Consider the following 14,362-nt stretch of genomic DNA (forward strand, 5'->3'; position numbering starts at 1 on the left):
TGCGAGTGTGGGTGACTTGGGTTACTTTAGCAAATGTGTCTTGTCATATTAGTTTGTCTATCATTTATTGCAGTGTTATCTGCTGAAGCCATTTGTCACACCAACATCCCAGCGTGAGGAGGCACTGAAGTGTTAGTGTAGGAAGCCTAAGATCAAATGAGCACTCTTGATAAAAAAGGTACTGCTAATGTTTCTAGACCCTGCATGGCCTGGAACTAGGTACTGGGTCCACATGGCGTTTATCAAACTGTGTGCTTGATTTTAGAATGGTAGTGTTCTACACAGAGTTATAAATGCATGCATAGTAGGATCTGAAACTGGGAACACTTAAAAGGAGACTAGATTCTGTGCTGTTAAATTAGACCATCCAGTAGGGGAGAATGCTGTGCTAACAAGGGACGGGCCTTAATGGGCAGAACGGCCTTTTCTCGTTCCTTCTTCCCCCCTTTTTTTTTAACCAGTACCTTAAGATAATGTAAATGGTTTTTCTAGGGTTTAGTTTTACCTGTGTTAACCCTTTCAGCCCCGAATTATATTTGTATACATGAGAACAGGATTTGTTTTACATTATATATATATAATCTACACGCCCTCAGACTGGGACCCAGGAGTCCCGTGAGGTTCCAACTTGATTTCCGACGCATGCGTGAACATACGGCACTAAGACCTTGAGGTCCTGCCAGGACTGACAGGGCTGAATGAAAATGAAATCGACTCGTGCTTCTCAAGCAGGCTGGGCAATGCTGCTCGTCCTAATGTGCCACACTGTCGTCTTCAGGGGCTAGCGAGTGAGTTCCTGCAGTGAAGGACAGAGAAGAGGAAGCACACTGCAACTGAGATACAACAGCATTGATCACATCTTTAATGTTAGAAATAGTAAGAGAACTCACTTTTAAAAAAAAAACAGGACTCAGAAAAAAAAGTAATAGATGTTGACCAATGCTAACAAGCCATTGACATTGAGTCTCTTGCCTTCGCTGTATTTTAGTGCACAGTTAATACATAACTGCAATGCTGCCTGTAGTGGTACAGAAACAAGCAGCACTTGTGGTGGCTGATGCCCCCTCCCTTCCACCCTCCCTCCCTCCGTTTTTGTTTCGTTATGATTGTTCTCCAGGCCTGTCGATCTTTATTTCTTTTTTCTTTTAAAAACATACAAATACAGTAGTAAAAATGAGGTATAAAAAAAGAAGAAATTTACAAAACTTTTACAAGAGGTTTTTGTTCGAGGATTTGTTTTTGTTTGAAATCTGTTTAAAAAACGACCCCCATCCAATCCTGGAAATCCACCCCCCCACCCGCTCCAGCCTGTCCATCTTCCACTCAAATTCTCTTCTCCTCTGGAAGTGTTCTCAAATGTACTCTTCCCCCCTCGAGCAACAGATCTGCATAGACTTCACTCGTTAGCTCCACCATTACTTCCTCCCTGCAACAGAAACAATACACAGTGAAGCAACAAACGCATTGCAAAGTGTCCTTGTGCCTTGCAATTAGGGGTAGCTTGTGCACGCTATGCTTGTTGCTTCCTCCCAGCTTGCATACCTTTGTCGTTACTCTTTCATGTTGTCATCCTTGGTGAGGATCTGTTAGTTTTATACTTTTTGTTTGAACTCCAGCACCTGTCCTTCACTTTGCAAGGAGCAATGTGGCTCATCTGACACTGAATTCTTAGCAAGTGGATACTAGTCTGACTTTCTTTTGTTTCCCACGCATCTGAACTATAATACAGTACCTGACACAGCAGGCAACAGCGCTAGATAATTGACTGCTGTGGCCAACACTGAAGCAGGCACTTAGTGAACAACTGTGCCAATTACTGTGTCTTTCAGTAAGTCCTGCAACAGAATGAGGGCTACTGCAAAAAAGAATGCTAGGCTTTTTTTTTTTTTTTTTGTAAATTTAAATGTAGACCCTTTTTTAACCCCTTTTATCGCCACGCGCAGAGTTCTGAGTTTGGTGGTTTTATGTAAACCAAAAAAGTGTATCAAAGGAACAGCATGTTCCATTGTGCGTGTGTCATTTTAACAAAGCCCTTTCCTGATCTGCGTAACACTGTTGATGAGTCATGGTCCAAACGGGTCTACATGGGCAGTGTTTAGCTTTGTAAGGGTCCGCAGTGTGTTGTATCAGACCTTCACGACTAAGATCAGTGATCAGGGGCTGATGTTTTTCTAGATTTTCAGAGTCAACATCGTAAAAGCTTAAGCATTTCAACAAGACAGTGTTTCCAAACCACGTTGCCCTATCCACACATACAACCGTGCCTGTGTGTGGAGTTGCGTGAAAATCTTCACAACAAGGCAGTAATCTGAATGCAAGTTCTGTATGTCCGCAAGTTTCTCGATGGGGCTGCCCTTGCATTGCAACAGCAGACGCTCAAGCTGCAAAACTTAACAGCGTGACACGGAGGGGGAATGCAAAGAGGAGCCTGCAATTTGGAACCGCTGTTTACAAAGGTGCGGAGCGAGGGAAGCAAGCACAAGGAAGCAAGGATGGAGAGTGGAAAGCATCTCTGTGCTCTTACCTGAAGCGCAGCGAGGGTAGGCCACTGTGATCCCGTACAGGTGGGATCTCTGATCAGGGAGGTACTCGTCCGTGAACTGGCTGGTGTCTCTGCTCAGTGCCATCACCCCGTCCCTGAACAAAACCAAAACACATGTCTACTGTACACTGGAGAGTCATTCAAAAGGAGGCGATCCTATTCGACTCATTAAACATTCCAAAACCGGCTCGCTGTTTCAAAGTGTCACGGTTTTACCCCCGACAAACACATCGTGTGTCAGGATAACGTATGCAATTTTATACTCCCTCTAGTTTGAACTACTTAGGATTTCTCAAGAATGCATTAGAACAGAGACTTCAATACTTCAAAAAGTGTTAGACGCCAGAATCTCAGCGCTGCTATGGGCACGGGTTGTTACACATTTTATTATTACTTAGTTCTTAACACAGAGCTCAAAACCTTGTTGTGCTGCAAATCGTAGTCTGCATTTGACAGCCCTAAACATTAATCTGCTACTGCTATACCTTCAGTTTTGTCCCACCCCAAAAAAAGACCAAGCATTGTGAAATCAATGAAGGCACGCACACTGAACAAGATAAAAACACACTTTGGTTAAAGGGTTGCGGCCAAGACTATTTTTAGCCCCTGGAGCGGCCCTGCGTGGTGTGTCTCTTTGTAATTGTATTGGTCTCTCTGGGTGTGGCTGTGAGGCCAGCCTCTGATTGCAGAGTAGGGATGATGAGTCGCCACCTACCTTCTCCAGTCCGTGTAGTAGAAGTGGTTGGAGTAGCTGACCAGACTGAAGGGGTAATTCAGGTTGCTGTGTATCACATGTCTTCCTGTGCCATCTGGCTGCGCACACTCCAGTCGCTTGGTGCCTTGTCATCAGAGAGGAGAGCAGTAATTAGAGACCAGCTTTAGAATCTGTTTGTAGGTCAGGTGTGTAGCTCTGGAAAGACCTGCAGCTTTCATAATAAGGACAATCTGAGCAGCCCTCTTACTACACCACATCATCATGCTGTAATGCAGATTAGCATTGCTTTTCTCAGCTGTGGCTATCAGATTCAGACCAGCGTTTTTATGAGGAACCCCCAGCTCATGACAAAGACACATACCAGCGTCAGCCCAGCAGAGCTGCTTCCTGAGGGGGTCGAAGGTCAGTGCATTGGGCAGCCCGATGTCATCCTTGACCAGCACCCTCCTGTTGGCTCCGTCCACCGTGGAGGTCTCGATTTTGGGGCCCTCGCGGTTCCAGTCTGTCCAGTAGAGGTTACTGGTGGATTGAGAACAGCAGCTACTGATTATACTGCTACAGGTCCAGGTGAGTCTCAGAGATTAGAGTGCAACCGCTGGCTGTTTCTAACCCTGCATCAGTCACTTCAGCTCTTAAACAGCGATACAGTCAAGCATGCAATGACCTAAAACACAGGAGTTTATAGAAGTACCCAGCAGTGGGAGTCTAATACATAGAGATCTCTGAAATCAGATACTGTACTTTACAGCTACAAACTACAGGGTGCTCTTGCCATCATTTCCAAAGTAGCAGTGTACTGAGAAAGCATTTCTACAAAGCTTAGCAGCTGTTCATTATACACTGTACATGAGCTACGGGTTAGATCACTGTATTGATGCAGTGCAAAACAAGAGGGTTTTATATCAAGCATGTTATAAAAAACGTATTTGCATTTCTTAGGAAGGTAAGCTTCAACAAACTTAAAAAGCTGCGTCGATCCAGCAGGTTTGAATTAAAACCACACGTTCCCACTACAGAGATCTGTCCCGTGGGCAGCCTCTGATATGAAATGCTTCCTCCCTCTGCCCTGATAGGATCTAGACCTGCTCTGGGACTGTCCGTTGCACTCCAGTCATTGAAACCCCTCCAGTCGGGGCGTCGAGCACACCAAGCCTCCTGCCGGTATACGCAGGTATCTCTCAGGAATGCACACGCCTGGACTGGGAGCCAGCATGGTGCTTTTAAACAGGCAGGATCCCCGGGTGGTGCTGATTGAGACACTGGGAGAGCCTGGCTGCCACACACAAGCACTCACGTTCCACTTAGGGGGTCTGCTCGGGAAGGGCTCATCTTTAATGTTCCATGTGAAAGGAAGCTCCACAGACAGAGGCAGCATTTAATCAAGATAATGCTCCAGTACTGGACAGGAGCCGCCCTCTCTGTCCCATCCACCCAGCCTGACCCAGGAGGGGGAGGAGGAGGAGGAGACAGGGGAGAGGGGCTGGAAGTGGATTAAGCACTTCTAAAACATCTGGGCTCCAAAAATGTGGCTTTAAAAGGCTGGCTCTGAGCCAGTTGTGTGTGTCTAGAATATACCGAGTGATGTTAGGGTTATCTTGCCCCGGGGCTTAGACTTTTTAAAGGGGAAATGTAAGAAATAGTTAAAACTCTGGTTCGAATATGCTGTGTTGTGGACGTACCCGCCCCGAGGGTCCACCGCTATAGCTCTGGGGTTGACCAGGTCCGTGTCGAACAGGACGTGGCGCTCTGTACCATCCAGCCTGGCTGCTTCTATCTTGTCCAGACCGCTGTCCACCCAGAACATGCTCCTCCGCAGGTAGTCAACGGCCAGGCCCTCAGGGCTCAGGAGGCCTGGGAACGGCAGAATCGATCAATACAGCAATCAATCAATCAATCAATCAATCAATCAGCACCCTTAATGCTTTCTTTCTTCCTACTTAACCAATAGTTTGAATCTTTAAGATGGTCATAAAACATTGATGTGCATTAATAGAGCGATCTCTGTAGCAAGGAAAGCAGCCTAGGGGTTTGCTGCCTGGGGGGATAGTGCACTGCTGCCTGGGGGTTAAGAACATAAGAACACATGTACATAAGAAAGTTTACAAACAAGAGGAGGCCATTCAGCCCATCTTGCTTGTTTGGTTGTTAGTAGCTTATTGATCCCAGAATCTCATCAAGCAGCATCTTGAAGGATCCCAGGGTGTCAGCTTCAACAACATTACTGGGGAGTTGGTTCCAGACCCTCACAATTCTCTGTGTTAGTGTATTGCTGCCTGGGGAATACTGTATTGCTGCCTGGGGGTTAGTGTATTGCTGCCTGGGGGATACTGTATTGCTGCCTGGGGGTTAGTGTATTGCTGCCTGGGGGATACTGTATTGCTGCCTGGGGGTTAGTGTGTTGCTGCCTGGGGGTTAGTGTATTGCTGCCTGGGGGATACTGTATTGCTGCCTGGGGGTTAGTGTATTGCTGCCTGGGGGATACTGTATTGCTGCCTGGGGGTTAGTGTGTTGCTGCCTGGGGGTTAGTGTATTGCTGCCTGGGGGTTAGTGTATTTCTGCCCACCCTTCTTCTATCAGTATGTGGGGGCTGGGATCTCTCCTTTGCACACGGAAACCCTTAAGTCAAGACAACTCAGGAATTACACGCTTCAAAGGAATGTGCGACTTAGTTCTGATTCCTTTAAACACAAGTGCCAATGTGTTTCTCAGCTCAGATAAACAGCACATGTTGTGTTCAGAAGCAGCTGTTTGTTCTCTTGTTTGTTTGTGCTGCGGCAGCGTCTGCGTCCCAATAACCGCTTCACTGCACAATGATCAAAGAAGACTGTTTGTTTATTTAGAGAGATTAAAGAAACATGACCCCCCCCCCACACACACACGCGCACGCACACACACACTCTGACACACACACACACGCACACACACTGACACCCTCCCACACACACACTGACACACATACGCACACTGACTCACACACACTGACACACACACACACACACACTCTGACACACACACACACACACACACACACACATTTGCTTGCATTTTAAAAGCAATTCTTTTACCTTCTGTCCTTACATTTGTTACCAATTTTATTTTTTAAAAATATACAAAATTATACAAAATATACAAAGCACATCTTAAGCACTGATAGCCTTGCATAGGTTTTAGGTTTTGCACAGTAAGGTCCTGCCTTTGAATCTACACTAAAAACTCCAACAACTCCTTAAAAGGAGGAAAGGTTTGCTGAGCTGGAATTTGAAACCAACATCTTGCCGTTCCCAGACTTCAGCTCTAAGCACTGGAGCTCACATTCACCCACACTTGAAGTTCAGATCACATTTTTCCATGGCACACTTCTTGGCTATTTCAGTGTACTGTCACTGTATAACTCGTACAGTACAGTGCATACACACAGATATGAATAACATGTTCCATGTGTCAGCGCGACTGTGGGAAATAACAGAGGATACAGTAAAGGAGTGTTAATATTAACTACAAGGAATTGAATGACTGCTGTATGCCCTCGGCTCCCTCAAGAACTACACAGCCCCTGTGATAAAGTAACCCATAGAAAAGTTTACTGCACAGTCCTGTTGCAGTTTCGCCATGCTTTTCCCTTGGTTAAACCACTATGCATTTGCCATCATTTACCGTAGTTTGCCATGTTTTTTTCTATGCTTTAGCATACCTTGCTATAATTTGCAATGCTTGCCAGTGCTTTCCCATGCTGTCACTGGCTTTATTACACTTTCCTGGGCTTTTGGTGTGGGAGGGCTTTATAAGGGAAGTGTGAGTACAAGAGCACGCCTCCTCGTGTGATGGTTTGTCAGCAGCAGAAAGGGAACCCTGCAGCACAGCTTTAAGGTTTTGTGCTCACCGGAGTTGACGACGCTCTCCGGTTCAGCCCCGGGCTCCAGGCTGGCTCTGCTGATGGTTCGAGCCGCCACGTCTGTCCAGTACACCGTCCTCTCTCTGCAGTCATAGTCAATCCCAACCACGATGGAGCCCTGTGCAGAACACAGCGCTAATCAAGCACGCGCATACCGACAACTGCATCAGCAACTAGAAAACATGCCCACCCACTTCCGATAAAATACACGCACAACTATATCATGAAGGTACGCCTTTTTATATATAGCAGGGATGGAAATAAGACTCCCATTGCAGAGCAGTTTGATCCAGTCCTGGTTTTACTATGAGTTTAATAAGACACACCCGAGCTTGCTAAACACACGCTGTGGCTAATCAAACTTACATTAAAACCTAGAATGAGTGAAACTGCTATGCAATGGGAGTCTTAGTTCCATCCCTGTATATATATATATATATATAATTTTTTTTTACTTTGGAATCTGCTTTAGTACTATGTAACTTTGCAAAGACATTCGCTCTATAACTAAAATAACAAAATAAATAAGAATTCCTAGGAAGCTGCCTGCATGTGAGTGAATGGAATGGAATGATCTACACAGCCTTTGTATGCAGGTAAGTAAGACTCCACTGTACATGCAGAGCCAGCAGGACGGCTGCCTTGTCCATGCTGAGCCGGGTCCCGTTCAGAGGCAGGGAGCCGATCTGCTGTCCCTGAGCGTAGAGCAGCACCACGCCGGCGGGGGGCGGGGTCACATCGGGGCGCGGGGTCGGCCGCAGAGTGGGAGGAGCCACGGTCGGGATGCCTGCCAATTACAACGCAGCACTGGGGTCACGAGTCACAGCACACACTAGCACACAAGTTCATTTTCTATCAGCAGCAGCAATACAAAAAAAGAAGTTGTTTGTTGCATGGGTTACCCCGCCCCCCCATTCTATTTATACTGTGTTCAAATGATCTGGAATACACTTAAATAACCCTGTCTGTGCTGTAACTGCAGTTTTCACAGAAAAAGGATCCTTTTAATGAGACGTTAAATTTGAGGCTTCTTACTGTGTGTGTCTCTCAGAACCTCTAGAAGCTTCATTACTCCTCCTTCTCCGATGAGGCTTTTATCCCCTAAGGAATTCTGCTGTATTTCCTGACAGAGAGAAAACTTCACATCGAGTTCCAAACCCTAAATGTAGCCTTCCTTCCCCTCTCTCTCTCTCTCTCTCTCTGAGAAAAATCTGCAGTCTAAAACTTTAGATTCTCCTCATTATGAAGAAGCTTACAGTAACTGTTAAAATAGATATTAAAATACACTAAATGACACATTGAAAAATGAGTGTTTAACTTCAAAGTGTTTGGGAAGCTGTATCTCTCAGGTGTGCTGGAAAGCGATTAGCAAATCACTGGAACAAAAACAAGAAACAAACAAACCAAACACCATCCAGGAATGACGCCCTGCTCCAAACAGTGGAGCCCCAGCTGAAAGGGTTAATCAAAACTGCCCCCTCCTCCCTCCTCCCCCTGCTTCCCATCTCTCATTATTATTTATTTATTTCTTAGCAGACGCCCTTATCCATGGCGACTTATTCTTCCTCCCAAACTCTCCCCACCCACTTTGCCCTTCTTCCCCCATTTCCCATGCCTTACATGCCGGGGTGACTCCGTGCTGGGAGCGGGTCCCCTCCAGCTCCCTGCCGTCCTGGTCCACACACCAGCAGTAGCTGTTGTCCCCGTAGCACTGCAGGGGGTTGAAGAGCCCCAGGTCGTCACACTGTGGGATGAAGTGGTGGGGGGCGGGCCTGCCCCCGTAGTGATCCAGCAGACTGGCTCTCCAGCGCTCGCACACGCTCTCGGGGCGCTGTGTCGGGGCTGTGGGGCACAAAGAACACACCTTACACACTGCACCGCTCAGCATAATCAGGAGTCCATCTCGTATTGTCTGGCATGTTTCAAAAGCAGTGCAGTGTCACCCTGCTCCAGTGCACCCTGCACCCTGCCCCAGTGCCGTGTCACCCTGCTCCAGTGCACCCTGCACCCTGCCCCAGTGCAGTGGCACCCTGCACCCTGCGCAGGAGGTCCAGGACACTAAGCACACTTGAAGCCAAGATAGAGTGGTGCAGAGAGGCACGAAAAGCCAGCCACAAACTGCCTACTGAAGAAAAACCAGCGAGAAGTTCTCTCCTATAATTATTTCAAATATAGACACAGTTCATCTTTCCTCGTCCAACACAGAACAGCGCAAACCCAATAAAACATTTCTATCTAAGAGCACATCAAACTAAGCCTTTTCCTGAAAGAGACAACAGAGCCCAAACCTATTTCCCTCACCAGATTCTCAGCATGGATTAAAGCTTGCTCCTTCAGCTGCCTGCACACTGACGCTGCACTGACCCCACCTCTCTCTCTACAGCGGTCCCTGTCACTCCTCTGTAGAGGAGCTGGCTGTGCCTCTAGGGGGCAGTGTCTCTCACCTGGCAGGTCACAGCGGGTCGGGGGGGTGCCGGGGGGGGTCCTGGTCCCGGGCCTCTCCTGCCCCCTGCTGTCCACACACCAGCAGTGTCCTGTGGAGCCGTGGCACTGCAGCGGCTGGTAGTTGCCCTCCTCATCGCACTGCGGTACGTAGGCCCCCACGGCAGGGCGGGGCCCCCGGGGGCTCAGCTCCCCCTGCAGGCTGTGTCTGTGCTGCTCGCAGGCCGTCCTGGGGGGCTGCGTGGGCTCTGAGGAGGGGAGGGGAGGGGAGGGGGGGGGAGGACAATCACACTTCATGATGAACAAACCCAAGAGGGGATTTCTTAAAGGGTTCATCGCATGAATATCACTTTATTAATTCTGTAACCCAGACCTTTACAATCATTCAAAATGGTTCTAGTTCTCCTCTAATTTTGAATTGTAATCTTTTTTTTTCTCTATCAAAATCCAACTGGAATTATCTATGTTGAATCCCAGTTGCATCCAGATTCCAAAGAAATCACGTGACATTCCAACTCTTGAAAGGAGTTGAAAGGTCACGGCCTCACATGATCTCTACAGAGACTGGTTTCCATAGTAAGTCAGTCCAACATCAGTGCAGACCGGAGCCTGTGAAACCAGCCGACAGTGACCCTCACTCAAACACATTTCAGACTTACATATTGAGATATACTGAGAGAGTTAAACTGGGTGCGCACGTTCACTAGCTGGGCCGTGTCCTACTGTACTTACAATATGCTTGTGCTCTGGACTGAGGTAATGAAGACTTTATTTTAAGAACTGGTCCCTTGAATTCCATGAAACTATGGAAGGACATGTGGCCATTTGCTACAAGCAGTAATTCAGCAAGCTATCCATGTGGATGAAACCACCCGAGGAAGGAGCTCAGAGACTCGTTTGTATATAACGTCTCATTTCTAACCTTCGTGAGGGTTTTGAAAGTTGGGGTCCTCATTCAGCGAGGACCCTTCTGCACTGATGGTGTCTGTGCGTCCGTCTCTCACACTCTACACTGCGAACACGATAACTGCCTTGATTTCACACCAATCTTCACCACACTTTTATCATACTCTCCTACCCTCCGATCAATGTTTCACATTGCATTTGGCTATACAATGATAAACTCTCGATATTATACAAACATTTACCCTTTCAGGTACTGTGTGATTAATACACGATTATGAGGATCCTCTGTATGTGCATGCACTGGCTGATTGAGTATCAATATCTTATTTTCTTATTTCAAACTGGAAGTGGGATCCTCTAGCAGTCTCTCTCTCTCTCTCTCTCTCTCTCTCTCTCTCTCTCTCTGTGGGTGTGGTGGGTGCGCTCCTCTGTCAATGAGCTGGCTGTGCCTCTAGGGGGCAGTGTCTCTCACCTGGCAGGTCACAGCGGGTCGGGGGGGTGCCGGGGGGGGTCCTGGTCCTGGGCCTCTCCTGCCCCCTGCTGTCCACACACCAGCAGTGTCCTGTGGAGCCGTGGCACTGCAGCGGCTGGTAGTTGCCCTCCTCATCGCACTGCGGTACGTAGGCCCCCACGGCAGGGCGGGGCCCCCGGGGGCTCAGCTCCCCCTGCAGGCTGTGTCTGTGCTGCTCGCAGGCCGTCCTGGGGGGCTGCGTGGGCTCTGAGGAGGAGGGGAGGGGGGGGGGAGGACAATCACACTTCATGATGAACAAACCCAAGAGGGGATTTCTTAAAGGGTTCATCGCATGAATATCACTTTATTAATTCTGTAACCCAGACCTTTACAATCATTCAAAATGGTTCTAGTTCTCCTCTAATTTTGAATTGTAATCTTTGTTTTTTCTCTATCAAAATCCAACTGGAATTATCTATGTTGAATCCCAGTTGCATCCAGATTCCAAAGAAATCACGTGACATTCCAACTCTTGAAAGGAGTTGAAAGGTCACGGCCTCACATGATCTCTACAGAGACTGGTTTCCATAGTAAGTCAGTCCAACATCAGTGCAGACCGGAGCCTGTGAAACCAGCTGACAGTGACCCTCACTCAAACACATTTCAGACTTACATATTGAGATATACTGAGAGAGTTAAACTGGGTGCGCACGTTCACTAGCTGGGCCGTGTCCTACTGTACTTACAATATGCTTGTGCTCTGGACTGAGGTAATGAAGACTTTATTTTAAGAACTGGTCCCTTGAATTCCATGAAACTATGGAAGGACATGTGGCCATTTGCTACAAGCAGTAATTCAGCAAGCAATCCATGTGGATGAAACCACCCGAGGAAGGAGCTCAGAGACTCGTTTGTATATAACGTCTCATTTCTAACCTTCGTGAGGGTTTTGAAAGTTGGGGTCCTCATTCAGCGAGGACCCTTCTGCGCTGATGGTGTCTGTGCGTCCGTCTCTCACACTCTACACTGCGAACACGATAACTGCCTTGATTTCACACCAATCTTCACCACACTTTTATCATACTCTCCTACCCTCCGATCAATGTTTCACATTGCATTTGGCTATACAATGATAAACTCTCGATATTATACAAACATTTACCCTTTCAGGTACTGTGTGATTAATACACGATTATGAGGATCCTCTGTATGTGCATGCACTGGCTGATTGAGTATCAATATCTTATTTTCTTATTTCAAACTGGAAGTGGAATCCTCTAGCAGTCTCTCTCTCTCTCTCTCTCTCTCTCTCTCTGTGGGTGTGATGGGTGCGCTCCTCTGTCAATGAGCTGGCTGTGCCTCTAGGGGGCAGTGTCTCTCACCTGGCAGGTCACAGCGGGTCGGGGGGGTGCCGGGGGGGGTCCTGGTCCCGGGCCTCTCCTGCCCCCTGCTGTCCACACACCAGCAGTGTCCTGTGGAGCCGTGGCACTGCAGCGGCTGGTAGTTGCCCTCCTCATCACACTGTGGTACGTAGGCCCCCACGGCAGGGCGGGGCCCCCGGGGGCTCAGCTCCCCCTGCAGGCTGTGTCTGTGCTGCTCGCAGGCCGTCCTGGGGGGCTGCGTGGGCTCTGAGGAGGGGAGGGGGGGGGGGGGCAGACATTACAGCCTGATACCAAAAATACCTCTACTGCTGTGTTTAGTTATCCTATCCATAATCATTAGTAAACGTGGAAGAACACACTTCCTTAAGAACAGCTCAATTCCAGGACAGTCCATTTATATATGCAAATAAAGTTAATTATACCAAATGAATGCTTGGTAGACAATATATTTCTAGCAGTTTGAATGACAGAAAAGGGTGTGTGGTTGTACCAAACAGGGCGGGGCTATGGCTTGCAAAGACTCCTCCCACACACGTTGCGTGCGGTTGGCCGGTTCACACGAATATAACAGGCAGCGTCTGCTTTTGTTTACACTTATGCATGGTAACGTTGTGCTCTAAACTGCATTTGTGGGGCTGGGCTCGGTAGTTAATTAGTGTTCCACACTTCACCCCAACGAGCACTCAATGGTAAAGTACAGCATGCGCTCCGTGTTGGGCTGCCTTACCAGGGCTCGCCAGGCACTGGAGCCCATCCCCCTTGTAGCCCGGAACACAGCGGCAGTGGAAGGAGCCTGGCGTGTTGAAGCACGTGGCGTGGGGGTCACACCTGGGACTGGCGCACTCGTCGATGTCTGTCAGCAGAACAACACACAGGGGATTGAGACAAGGCAGGCCAGCTGTGTAACATCTCCACACATGACCTGGGCCCCATGACAGCACGGTAATGACAGGGTAGCGTGACTGACTGCAGCTGGCCAGCCCTAAACCATTCCAGCCTTCATCTAGTACCTTTGGGAACAACCCATTTTAGTAAAGGAAGCAGTCCTGAGATCCAGGAACCCCACAGACTCGAGTCCCTTCTCTCCACCTCGTATCCCTGCCACCTCTCTCTGTTCCTCAAGAATCTGGCTCATGAGCAGCCTTTCCTGGTAACTGGTTCCAGATGTCAATTCCTCGCAGACTAAATCTCCTGATCTGCTCCTAATTTTGTGTATCCTAATGTGAGCCGGCGAGCTTATCTTTGAGATAGCGCTGTCTCTCGTGTCTCTGTAAACCATGAGAGGAAGCTCTGTGACACGTGGAAAGATTGGGCTGTACGCCACAAAATAAAGCTGCATTTAAAAGAAAACTTAAAAAATGAAAAGCCATCACATGACGACACTTTGGAAAGATTTATCAGTGTAGTTTCCGCACCAGTTCTAACAGGGACTTGTGACTTCTAATAACTTTTCCATTATGCCCCTTTGTTTTCTAAACTCTTTACCGGTAGCGTGTTAGGAGGACTTTTTGAAGGAGGAGAAGACAAGGGGTTCATTTAGTTTTCTTGCTGGATTGGGCGTGGATGCGACACAGTGAGAGTTCACGGGACCTCCAGCCTCCCCCTGCATTCTGCAGCACAGCCTGACTCTCCCACACACATTCTAGTGATTTAAACAGAGCGATTGACTCACGGGCTGGGCCAGTCCTGCAGGGTTTATAACACTATATCTTAATAAAGTGGACAGCATTAGGCGTGCAGGGGGCTGCATCTGCAGTTGTTATGCAAGTCGTATGTAATGCGTTACAAACAGGGGTTCTAATCTTGACATTCTCTTTTGATCGACTGATCATCCGATCTGCAATCGATTAAGCACACCTGTCTGTTCGTGATATGGAATTGTATTGAAAAGATAAAGTAATACAAAGTATTGACTTAATTTACTGCAGATGTGTCATAAAGCCAGCTCATGTTTAATACACTATAATCTGACAGTTTGAAAATATTAGTAATTGGAAGTCAGCCAAGGTCTTTAGAATCACCCTCTGCCATC

The 14,362-nt window shown here is 47.8% G+C and overlaps 1 protein-coding gene across 1 annotated transcript in view; it reads right to left on the reverse strand.

Moving 5' to 3' along the window:
- Positions 1 to 839: 839 nt before the first annotated feature.
- LOC117422006 (nidogen-2-like) overlaps positions 840 to 14,362 on the reverse strand; it is a 29,969-nt gene continuing 16,446 nt past the window's right edge. The window contains exons 11-22 of the mRNA XM_058990544.1: positions 13,058 to 13,183; positions 12,331 to 12,576; positions 10,970 to 11,215; positions 9,594 to 9,839; positions 8,770 to 8,991; positions 7,767 to 7,936; positions 7,138 to 7,267; positions 4,937 to 5,108; positions 3,619 to 3,776; positions 3,258 to 3,381; positions 2,525 to 2,637; positions 840 to 1,426 (exon numbers count right to left, since the gene is read on the reverse strand). Coding sequence (XP_058846527.1) covers positions 1,416 to 1,426; positions 2,525 to 2,637; positions 3,258 to 3,381; positions 3,619 to 3,776; positions 4,937 to 5,108; positions 7,138 to 7,267; positions 7,767 to 7,936; positions 8,770 to 8,991; positions 9,594 to 9,839; positions 10,970 to 11,215; positions 12,331 to 12,576; positions 13,058 to 13,183 — 1,964 coding nt within the window. The 3' untranslated portion in view covers positions 840 to 1,415. The remainder of the gene's footprint in view (positions 1,427 to 2,524; positions 2,638 to 3,257; positions 3,382 to 3,618; positions 3,777 to 4,936; positions 5,109 to 7,137; positions 7,268 to 7,766; positions 7,937 to 8,769; positions 8,992 to 9,593; positions 9,840 to 10,969; positions 11,216 to 12,330; positions 12,577 to 13,057; positions 13,184 to 14,362) is intronic.

This window comes from Acipenser ruthenus, chromosome 18, assembly GCF_902713425.1.
Source record: "Acipenser ruthenus chromosome 18, fAciRut3.2 maternal haplotype, whole genome shotgun sequence".
In the NCBI taxonomy this organism is placed as follows: domain Eukaryota; kingdom Metazoa; phylum Chordata; class Actinopteri; order Acipenseriformes; family Acipenseridae; genus Acipenser; species Acipenser ruthenus.